Below are 12,343 nucleotides of genomic sequence, written 5' to 3'. Positions count from 1 at the left end.
ATTACCACTGTTATACATTCACACATTCAAAACTCTATATTCACAGGTCGTATACTCCATATTCACAATTTAAAACCTCCACATTCACACATTTCTAGGCAACTCTACATTCACACAATCATAAGTTTACATTCACGATTTATATACTCTACATTCACACTTTGAAACCTCTACATTCGCACATTTTTGGACAACTCTAGATTCAACAATATGTTTACTAATAAAAAAAAAACAAAAAAAAAACGACGTAGTTTTGGACCCAGGTCCACCTTGCAAGGTGAACCTGGGTCCACAGCATAATTTGCGTACATCACATTCATAGTCCACCATCCCAACCACCCATCGTTATATTGTGGACCAATGTCCAGTGCACTGTGGCATATGGACCTTTTTTTTTTTTTTAATTTTAAATGTGGTATATGGACCTTGATTTAATACACAAAATTTGATTTCACAATATACAGAATTCATGTTCATAATACACATACACATAAATACGATATAATGAATATGAGTTATGTGCATTATGATCGTGAATTCTGTGTAGTATGTGTATGTGTGTCATGAACATTAATTATATACATTATGAACATAATTATGTAATTTATGAAGTCAAATTCTGTATATTATACTAGGGTCCACAGTACAATGTGGACCCTGGTGCACAATGTAAATTGCCCCCAACCACACTTTCTTCAACAATTGTATTCATATCATTTAGATGAGTAATTATAGAGTAGTAGTGTTGGATAGATTGGACCATTGTTTTGTTGTTATATTCATGCTATATTACTTAGGGTGTGTTTGGTTGGGGGTTTAGACATAGGGAATGGGTATGAAAATGATTACTAGTGTTTGGTTGATAGGTTTTGAGAATGCTACTATGGGTTTGGAATACCTCATTAATGAGAAAATCCATACCTTTATTAAATAAGGGTTTCATTTCACTTCCTCATTTCTTCCTCAACTATTAATAACCATTCCCATTCCACCCAACTACCAAACATGCTAAATACTTTCACCAAAACCCATTACCCTTACTAAGTTTTTGATACCCATTTCGATTCCAATTCCCATATGCGAACCAAACACACCCTTATTAGGTGCCAGGATTTATTTGTTTTCGTATAAGCCTACATCTCACATGCATGCTTACCTATATATAGAAACCAAGTTATATAATAATAAAGAAACTACATCAACTATTTGTGAAAGCTCTTAACTTATCGACTTGATTGATTTGAATTGATAAAGATGAACAAGTTAAGTTTTTTTTTTTTTGAAAATATAAGCAAGTTGAATTAGTTTATCTTATTAACGACAGACATTTTTGTAAATCAACAAAACTTATAAATATAAATTATGTGAGAACTGGTTTCATGGCACTACAATTAGTGTATCCTAAAAATATACGTGATAGTTAAATATTTATAAGTTTTGAAAGTATGATGGTGTATGTTACGGATAGGGGGTTATTAATGTGTGTATAACGACGTGACGTACCGTTTCGTGCCTTACGCTAAAGTTCCGTTGCCGTTGGTGCTAACGGCCAAATGGATCCTCCTGCACGCAACCCACCGCTTTTTTTTTTTTTTTTTTTTTTTTCTAAACATATTGGCCTAAAATGTGGAACACAAACTTTACATTCACATACACTATACTCTACATTTACAATTTGTAAACTCCACATTCACATATTACATGATTTATGTTTAATAACTATATTACCACTGTTATACATTCACACATTCAAAACTCTATATTCACAGGTCGTATACTCCATATTCACAATTTAAAACCTCCACATTCACACATTTCTAGGCAACTCTACATTCACACAATCATAAGTTTACATTCACGATTTATATACTCTACATTCACACTTTGAAACCTCTACATTCGCACATTTTTGGACAACTCTAGATTCAACAATATGTTTACTAATAAAAAAAAAACAAAAAAAAAACGACGTAGTTTTGGACCCAGGTCCACCTTGCAAGGTGAACCTGGGTCCACAGCATAATTTGCGTACATCACATTCATAGTCCACCATCCCAACCACCCATCGTTATATTGTGGACCAATGTCCAGTGCACTGTGGCATATGGACCTTTTTTTTTTTTTTAATTTTAAATGTGGTATATGGACCTTGATTTAATACACAAAATTTGATTTCACAATATACAGAATTCATGTTCATAATACACATACACATAAATACGATATAATGAATATGAGTTATGTGCATTATGATCGTGAATTCTGTGTAGTATGTGTATGTGTGTCATGAACATTAATTATATACATTATGAACATAATTATGTAATTTATGAAGTCAAATTCTGTATATTATACTAGGGTCCACAGTACAATGTGGACCCTGGTGCACAATGTAAATTGCCCCCAACCACACTTTCTTCAACAATTGTATTCATATCATTTAGATGAGTAATTATAGAGTAGTAGTGTTGGATAGATTGGACCATTGTTTTGTTGTTATATTCATGCTATATTACTTAGGGTGTGTTTGGTTGGGGGTTTAGACATAGGGAATGGGTATGAAAATGATTACTAGTGTTTGGTTGATAGGTTTTGAGAATGCTACTATGGGTTTGGAATACCTCATTAATGAGAAAATCCATACCTTTATTAAATAAGGGTTTCATTTCACTTCCTCATTTCTTCCTCAACTATTAATAACCATTCCCATTCCACCCAACTACCAAACATGCTAAATACTTTCACCAAAACCCATTACCCTTACTAAGTTTTTGATACCCATTTCGATTCCAATTCCCATATGCGAACCAAACACACCCTTATTAGGTGCCAGGATTTATTTGTTTTCGTATAAGCCTACATCTCACATGCATGCTTACCTATATATAGAAACCAAGTTATATAATAATAAAGAAACTACATCAACTATTTGTGAAAGCTCTTAACTTATCGACTTGATTGATTTGAATTGATAAAGATGAACAAGTTAAGTTTTTTTTTTTTTTTTTTTGAAAATATAAGCAAGTTGAATTAGTTTATCTTATTAACGACAGACATTTTTGTAAATCAACAAAACTTATAAATATAAATTATGTGAGAACTGGTTTCATGGCACTACAATTAGTGTATCCTAAAAATATACGTGATAGTTAAATATTTATAAGTTTTGAAAGTATGATGGTGTATGTTACGGATAGGGGGTTATTAATGTGTGTATAACGACGTGACGTACCGTTTCGTGCCTTACGCTAAAGTTCCGTTGCCGTTGGTGCTAACGGCCAAATGGATGATCCTTGCACGCAACCCACGCCACGATAGCTCCGTCGTTTACAATTAGTTTTATTGCTTATTTGCTTTGGTAGTCCACGAAACCAATTTTGCCTCAATATAAGCCATTACATCAAATTTCTCATTCCTGCCGTACAGTACAAGACATTTCATGATTCCACCATTTCCACGTGTCTAACGATTGGATAATCCTCGTAAAATCCGTCTTACATTTGCATTCAACCAGAATATATATGAGTCATACAATCCTAATGGGCTTTGTTCCATTTGAGGGCCCAATATAACCGACACAAAAGGCCCAAGTGTGGAGTCTGGATACGGGACACGTGTATCCAAAAAATTATTCTCCCGCCACCACGCACAAAAATCAAAACGAAAAATCCCTCCAATTTTCCCTCATTTATTTTGTTAATTTCGGATTTGCCCCTCTCTTCTCTCCGGCTTCCTCCAGAAGTTTTGCAGCAATCTGAGAAACAAAACTCATCCAATTAACGCCCCGCCAGCTTTTGACTTTTTTTCCTCCAATTTTCTGTCTTTTTTCTACTCACTCTTCAATCAATTATTTGTTTGAGCTTTTTCGGTGTATCTTCTTTCTCAATTTTCTCTTTATCTTTCACTATTTGCCACTGATAGTGAGAATCAGATGGCTGAGAGTAGCAAACAGGAGGATATAATGCACGACGACCCCTCCAAAGCTTTTATAGGCGTTCGTTTCGTTCTATTCGGCTTCGACCCCGTTAAGAAAGAACAGGTTTTAGTTCCTTCGTAATATCCCACTTTATATTTCCTGGCTTTGTGGCTAAAGATCTTGATTTTTATCTCCTTTTTTTGAATGTTGTCAGGTTCGGTCGAAGCTATTGGATGGGGGTGGAGTGGATGTCAGTCGGTATTGTCCAGATTGCACTCATGTTATTGTTGACAAAATTGTCTATGTGAGTGTATTTTGACTTTGAATTGCTTAGCGTAATGCTGATTCTTGGTGTGATTAATTCTATACTCTGATTATTGAAATTGGTGTTTTGTGGTGTGGGAAAAAGGATGATCCCATGTGTGTTTCTGCTCGAAGGGACGGGAAAACGGTGGTGAATAGCTTGTGGGTTGATCATAGCTCTGAAGTGGGAATGCTTGTTGATCCGGCTTCAGTAAGTTTTTATGGCAATATAAGTGTGATTATAAATGCTTATATGTTTTGAGTAAATGATGCTGATTGCTAAATGTTGTTGGCTTAATGTTCAAAATTAGCAGTAGATAGCTATCATATTGTGTCAATTCTTGCACATTTTTACTGTCTGAAGGGCATTTCAACTAAAAGGAACTGTTGTTGATGACAGGTTATGTATAGACCTTTGAGGGATTTGAATGGCATTCCAGGTGCCAAGTCTCTGCTTATTTGCCTGACTGGATATCTTCGTCAAGACAGAGATGATATTATGGTTTGTGCATGCTTCCTCATTAATATTTGACAAAATAACACTTCCTATACATGTGTTTATTGTCTTAATGATCTGGTTTTGTGATCTCACTCTTTGATTGCTTCTTGTTTGCAGACAATGGTAGGGTTGATGGGTGCAAATTTTTCAAAGCCATTAGTAGCAAACAAGGTTACTCATCTTATATGCTACAAGTTTGAGGGTAAGCTTCCCTCTCTCTAATTATTCCCATCAATGTGTGGGATTAATATCAAATCATCTGAAGTGTTAGCTGGTGTTTGAAAACTAAAAATTGCTTATGTTTAAGTACCCAAATCTTGGCAAACCACCATTACACCTACAAAGAATGCAAGCTATGACATGCCCAACTTTTTACTCATCAAACAATGAAAAATCACTTCCCATTTTCCTTTCAACTTTTCATCATTTCATGCTCCAATAGTATTTCAGCTATGTGGTGATCCTTGCTTTACTTGTTTTTTTTTCCCTGAATATTTACTATCACCTCACCAATTCACCATGAGGTATCTTTTGAATCAAATTCCATTTAATAGGGGAGAAATATGAGCTTGCTAGGAGAATGTCGCGGATAAAGATTGTCAATCATCGGTGGTTGGAGGATTGGTGCTTCTCTCTCTCTCTCTCTCTCTCTTTCTCTCTCTCTCTCTTCCAGAAACCTGCTTGTGCATGCTGATTTATGAACAGCTGTAGATTTTATGCAAAATAGAAACTTGCCAAATTCTAAGCTTACATCCTATGCTTTTCACTTCCTTTCGCAGTTTAAAGTCTTGGAGTCTACTTCCAGAAACTCGCTATGATCAGAGGTGAGATGTAAAATTTCATTTTCCTTTAAAATTTGACTTAGGATTTCAAAGATCACTGTTTATAGGAATAAAGGATCATCTCTTGCTGGTCCTAATGTTTGCATATTGAAGCATGTATCTGCAATTTGGGAACTTTGCCAAAAGTAAAAACTTTTGCGACTAAACACGTGAATGCTTGTTATCCTGCAATATTAATAGTATGTTTTTGCGCTCATGCTTGAAATTGAGTAGGGCAGATAAATGAGCTAACACAGCTTTCTTGTCATTGTCCCTTCTTGTAAGAAAGAAATTTGGGCATAACATTTTGTAGAGATTATGGCCTCTATGTTGTTTGGACCTCAATAGGATCTATCTTCTCTATGAAAGGCTAGTGAATCACATGCTGACATATTAAACTTTTTGCTGCTCTTCATAGTGGATATGAGTTGGAGATGATGGAAGCTGAGGCTAAGGATTCTGAAGAAGAAAGGGAAGACATTCCTGCACAATTATATGGAGAGAGAAAACTTGTGACCACACCGCAGAATTCAAAAAGTTCTCATCAATCCCTTTTGAAGCAGGAAATTCAAAATTTGACCACTTCAAATATTGCTACCTCTCCAAAAAATACAAAATCTCCTTTGCAATCCTCATTAAAGCAGGACCTCTCTGGAGACCTAAATTTAAGTGCATCTAAAGTGCTATCAGATCAGGAGAGCAACATTAAACCATTGTTATCAGCTGGAAAGGGATCAAAACTTAGTCCTATCTCTGGTTTTGAACAAATTCAGAATAGGCATCCTGAGATGATAGACACTCGTGAAATTACTACTTTTGGTGAGAAACCTTCTGGCCTTCTATTAAATGATAATGTTTTGGCATCTGGCACTACTACCAAGCAATCGCCTCCTGAGGCGTCAAAATCTTGTCCTAGAAGTTACTCGCGAAAGAGCTTAAGGAAATTCAGTCCTGTTACAGAAGTGAAAAGCAACAGAGGAAGTCCTCCCAGTGTCAGTGCTGGAAAACATAATGATGGTCAAAGCCTAACATCATTAAATATTGAACAAGATGGATTAAATACTGCTAGTGCTGATGCTCATAAGGTTGTTGCATCATCTTGTGGAAATGTGCAAAGTTCTATATTACCAGAGAAGAGGATCATGACCACTCCATCTAATAGCTCGAAAATGCAAAAGATTACTCATACACAAGGAACCGGGGGAGATAATGCCTTGATTGTAAGTGGAACTGAAGTGTTACCGGCTGTTCCTAGTGGAGATGGTGCACATGAGACAAGTAATCATCCTTCACGGGATAATGGCTGTTGTCCTGATGCAAAGAATGCTTTAGATCCTACAAATAGTTCTCCTGTTAACATCTGCAAAATTGCTACTCCTGATTCTACTATACAACAATGCAGTAAGGAAGCACTTGAGACTGGTTTGACTGAAACTATGGGGTTAAGGACCTGCCTGGGCAGCAACAATACACGCTGTAAAGCTATTTCCCCAGGCAGTTCTAAAGATGGCTGTGCTGATGTTGAAGTGCAAGAAAATGAGCTGCAAGGCATCAACGCAAAATCACCTGGAAGCAGAATGGAGATTGAAAAATTTGATGAGTTAGCTGACATGGAATTGCCCAAAGGAGGAAAGTCCAACCCGCAGTCTAGAATGCTTGGGAAGAGATATCTTTCCAAGAAGACAGAAAACTCAAAGCAGACTAGTGGTAAAGGGCGTGCTAAAAATCAGAAGGGTTCTATTTACCTAAACAAAACTGCAGTCAATTCAACTGGTGAGGAAGAGATGAAAGGCAATGAAAAATTAAACTCTGAGAAGGTTGATGTTCCTGCAATGGATAATGCAGATAGTAGCAAAGAGACTGGTAAAAGTAGATCTTTAGAATCTGAAGCTGAACAAACTGAACCCCTGTTTGATGAGACCGAAGCTCCAGATGACAAAGAGGAGTTCAATGTGGCGGTCCATAGAGATAATTCTAATGACATTGAATTGCAACATTCAGTAGATAATTTTGCGGAAGAGGAAATTAATGTCCACAAGACAGATGAACAAATCACTGAAAACAACTCAGGTACTGGTAACCATCCTGCAGGGCATGGTGCTCTGAAAACAATGGTTGATCAGACTGATTCTGTGAAGAATGCTACAGAGGTAAAATTGAAAAAAGATAAAACATCCCCCTTGAGTAGTAGTAAGAAAGCCAGTCCAATTGCTAAGAAATCTACAGAGTCTAGAAAAGGTGCTGAAAGAAAGAGAGTCATAAATGGAAAAAGTAAGAAGGGAGTGGGGAAGCAAAAAAGACCTGCATCTAGTACCCCTGCAGGAGTAAACCTTGCTGATACAAATAAAGAAAACAGTTCCATGGAAGTGGAAAAGGAGAACATACCAGCTGTTAGCAGAGAGCAGCAGAGGCAAGGAGTTGAAAATATGGCTCATAAAAAGCCCTGTAAGTCTAATGAAATAGTGAGCAATGCAAAAGCTACTGGAGGTGGTCTAAATGCAAGCCCTGAGGAAGAGGGAGTTGGAAAAATGATCCTGGGATCATGTAAAAAGCTTTGCATGTCTAATCTCCAAGTGGAAGCTGTGGCTAGGTGTTTTATATTTTCCGGGCATAGGCTACAGAGGAAGGAGTTCCAGCAGGTCATTAAACGTTTGAGAGGGAAATCTTGCAGAGACTCTCACCAGTGGTCATATCAAGCAACACATTTTGTTGCTCCAGATCCTGTTCGCAGGACTGAAAAGTTTTTTGCTGCTGCAGCATCTGGAAGGTATCGCCTTATTGACAGTGACAATACACACTAGTAGTCTTAAATCTATTAAGATATTCTCGTCTTATTTCATCATTCCTTGCAGGTGGATCCTGAAGGTGGATTATCTAACTGCTTGCAATGAGGCAGGAAAATTCTTGGAAGAGGAACCATACGAATGGCACGGAAAGGGATTGACTGAAGATTTAGCTATCAGCTTAGAAGCCCCAAGGAAATGGCGGCTCCAAAGGCAGAGAACTGGTCATGGTGCATTCTATGGAATGCGGATTATAGTATATGGAGAGTTACTTGTGCCATCATTGGTATGCATTCATTATTTCACCCGTTACGATAATCACCAGAAAGTTTGATAATTTTCTGCGAAATATGTCTATATGCTGAATATATCTGTTTTCCATGAATTAGGATACTTTGAAGCGTGTTGTCAAGGCTGGGGATGGCACTATATTGGCAACTTCTCCGTCCTACACTCGTGTCCTCAAGTCAAATATCGACTTTGCCATTGTGGCTCCAGGAGTCCCACGCAATGATGCGTGGGTTCAAGAGTTTCTGGAACACAAAATACCCTGCGTTTCAGCTGATTACTTGGTAGAGTATGTTTGCAAGCCTGGTTACTCCCTGGACAAGCACGTTCAGTACAGCACCCATGCTTGGGCAGAGGAGTCTTTAAAGAAACTTGTAACACGCTGCGAAGCGGTTGAAGACCCGACACCATCAGGAGATGATAATAGCATCAGTGACAAGATATCGTGTAAAGCTTGTGGGTCTGATGATGCGAGAGATGCAATGGTGATATGCGGGTGTGGTGTTGGCATTCATATTGGCTGCTGCAATCCTCAGCTGGAAGATGTGCCTAAAGAAGCCTGGCATTGCCCGGAATGTAAACCCAACGAAAGTGGCTCTAAAAAACCAAAGAGGAAGCGTTGCAAAGTTTGAGTCTTACTCTTACCAGGAGGGCGTACATTTTGTGTTTTATTGATTATGTATCAATAGCTTTAAAAGCCATTAGTATAGTAGGTGACGTCGCTAGTGAAATAATGCGATTTGGTGTGGATCGACACTCAACAGCTTGCGTTTTGGGCTGGCTGCATCCTTCTGGACTCAGCTGCTCGATATCCCCTTTTCCACTTCAATGTTCATCCTGCATGGCTTATCAGGCCTAGTGGACTAAGCATTCTAGTGTGAGTTATTAAGTGTTGTCTTGTGGGATTAATTTAGTTTTGCTAGTTTTATTGATCACCCAAAAGTTTTGTTTTAGTGGTGTGCAAGTTGATTTTTAGTGAGTGTTAAGTGAGTATCGCTCTTAAAGAATGGTTATAAAAAACTTGTAAAAAAGAGTTAAATACGAGATAGCATAAGTGAAGACAATATTAAAAGAGAGCCAAGCAATGCTAAATAATGAAAGTGAGGGGGTTAAGTAAGTACTAACGCCATTTTCATGGACATTGAACTGTGAAAGAAGATTTTGTCCACTTCTCATAGCAACTAGACTATATGAGATAATTAATCAAATATCTTTTTGTGCTTTATCCCTTCCAATTCCCTTTTCTTAAAGACAAATTAGAAATGTGAAAGATTTAACTATGGTGAATCCCTATTCTCATAGAAGAAACACCAAATCCAATAACCTCTTGCATAATAGGGCCTTAACCAAACAAGAGTAAATACATTTCATCAATTTTCACAATCAAATTCATTGTATAGACATTGCAAGCCCTAGATTTGACAATTCAAATTCATATTGGCATCCATGCAAAGAAATTTAATCTAAATCCCAAATGCGTTTAACTACTCATAATTGAATTGACATACTACAAATCAATTGAAGGAATACATAATGAATTCAAACTACAAAATATGTAAAATGCAAGAATGAGAAATAGAGAACTTTATGTTATTGAATTTAATAAAGTATTTTGAAATTGAAGTTGAAAGTGTAATTACATGCGGCAATCTTTCAAGAAATTATGGATTACAATGGATAAATGTTCTAAGATGGTTTTTGTGGAGAGAAGATGTAAAGGGAAACTAGAAATTCAAAAAGATAAAGTAAAAATAACACCTTCAATTATTTATACTTTGAAATCCACACTAAGTAACTGCCTTTAGAATGCATGGTCACGTCGTGACCTTCATCATGGTTAGGCCCAGTGCCTTGCAAATCGCCAAAGGTCACGATGACCTTCACAGCGGGAAGGTGATCGTGACCCTCGAAATCAACCTTTAGGTCCTAGGGAGTCATACTAGTGGTCACAACGTGACTACCAACGTAACACTCAAGACCCGCAAGGTGGCCTAGTAGGTCACGGTGGAGGTTACTGTGTGATCTTTTACGTGACAGGCTAGGCCATTTTGGATGGTTAGGCTGTTATGCTGGTGGTCATGGCTTGACCATCAACGTGACACCTGATCATCTAAAAGCTAGTCAGAGCGTTACACTGATGGTCACAGTGTGACACTCTTCTGGGACACTTTTGGACCTTTATTTTGCTCTGATGCTCCCTTGCTTCTTGCTATGCTTTTGACCATCCATTTTTTGGACCATTTTGTCTTCGTATCACCCTGAATTGTCATCACTTTAAGCTCTTGTATGCCTAAGTCCAAATTTTCCTTCCTCTAACCATAAACACATGAACAAGGCCTCATTCCGGCACAATTGCCTAGCATTCAATCAAAAATTTAGTATAGGTGAAGCACAATTTTAGGCTATTTCATGACTTATCAAGTGGTAATGTAGAGGTTTGAATCTTGAGAGCTCTTGTGTGCAAAATGTACAGATAGAAAAGCATAATCTAAGTTGAGATATCTATGTATTAAAAGATTTTAAGTGTTAAGTTTTGAAATGCAGGAATGTGTGGGTTATGAGTGGAGGTCAAACATGAAAAGACAAGTGGGAAGGTAGATGCAGATGAGTGTAGTGTGTACATGGTTTGCTTGATTTTGAATACTAGCCTGGTTTGGATTTTGAAACGAAAAAGAATGTTTAAATTAATAAAAATGAGATTTTGTTGGATTATGAAGCAATCCAGCTCCTTCTGATGAGGAGAAGGGGTGGTGGAGGAAGAGATCACTGAGAAAAAAAAAAAAAAAAAAAAAAAAAACTAAAGAGCACATGCGGATTCCAATTCCTCACATGCTCCTCCTGACATCATCGTATCTGGCCACGACTAGCCCTCTTTCCAATGTTCCCAACATTCAAACATCACTCCTTATTTCCCCAATTCCTCCTCCATTTTCTTTTATTATCAATTTCCTTCCTTTAATTTTTCAAATTCAACTCTTCTCAATTCTTGTAAGTATATCATAACAATGACAACTTCACCCGGTTGCATTACCATATGGAAGGGGTGAATTCGAGCCTCAATGGATGTGATATTAACTCTTTGTGTTTCAATAGGTTGAAAAAGTAGTTATGAACATATACTACATCGTACTAAAAAAAAATTATCAGTTACAATTGTTAATAAAATACATGCAAAAAATTACGAATTATCCATTGCATGATGCATCCAAAGTAGGAAATATTACTATTCATTAGAAAAGTTAAGGGGAAAAGAAAAAGTGAGGGATACTCTGCTTGAATAGAACTTCAAAAAAAAAAGCCTTTACTTCCACCTCAAGAAAATAAAAAATTCTTTTCAAAGTAATAGTAATAGGTTTTGGTTTTGTTTCCAATGATATATATATATATGAAATAGGCCAGGGATTAAAAAAAAAGGGAAAGAAAGTGGGGATGTTGTAATGGTGAAGGCAGCTGCTAAAAGAGAATATTGTTAGAGTTTGTCAGAGTCATCCCATTGAGTTTCGCAAATTGTAAAGAAAAAGGAAAACCTTGTGTGGGTTTCTATAAGATGCATGCACTGCACCCTTACCCTTACCTTATTTCTTTCTTTCTTTATTCTTTTTCACATGTTTTCCACTTTTCTCCCACTAACGCCACCCCCACCCCATCCCATTTCTTTTCACCATTTTGAATCCCCAACTTAAGGTCACCATATAATTTTTATCATGTAAACTAGTGAACAGATAAATTACGA

The 12,343-nt window shown here is 37.0% G+C and overlaps 1 protein-coding gene across 1 annotated transcript; it reads left to right on the top strand.

Moving 5' to 3' along the window:
• The first annotated feature begins 3,165 nt into the window (after positions 1–3,165).
• On the top strand, positions 3,166–9,365 carry LOC116015062 (BRCT domain-containing protein At4g02110). The gene is made up of 10 exons (XM_031255061.1): positions 3,166–4,039; positions 4,131–4,220; positions 4,326–4,430; positions 4,620–4,721; positions 4,836–4,920; positions 5,273–5,342; positions 5,498–5,542; positions 5,958–8,306; positions 8,392–8,608; positions 8,712–9,365. The coding sequence occupies exons 1-10, from the start codon at positions 3,932–3,934 to the stop codon at positions 9,240–9,242; spliced, it is 3,702 nt and encodes a 1,233-aa protein (XP_031110921.1). The 5' UTR covers positions 3,166–3,931; the 3' UTR covers positions 9,243–9,365.
• Positions 9,366–12,343: the final 2,978 nt, after the last annotated feature.

Source organism: Ipomoea triloba, chromosome 4 (genome assembly GCF_003576645.1).
Source record: "Ipomoea triloba cultivar NCNSP0323 chromosome 4, ASM357664v1".
Taxonomy (NCBI): domain Eukaryota; kingdom Viridiplantae; phylum Streptophyta; class Magnoliopsida; order Solanales; family Convolvulaceae; genus Ipomoea; species Ipomoea triloba.
Note: the sequence above shows the minus strand (reverse complement) of the source record. Positions and strands in the feature narration are given on the sequence as shown.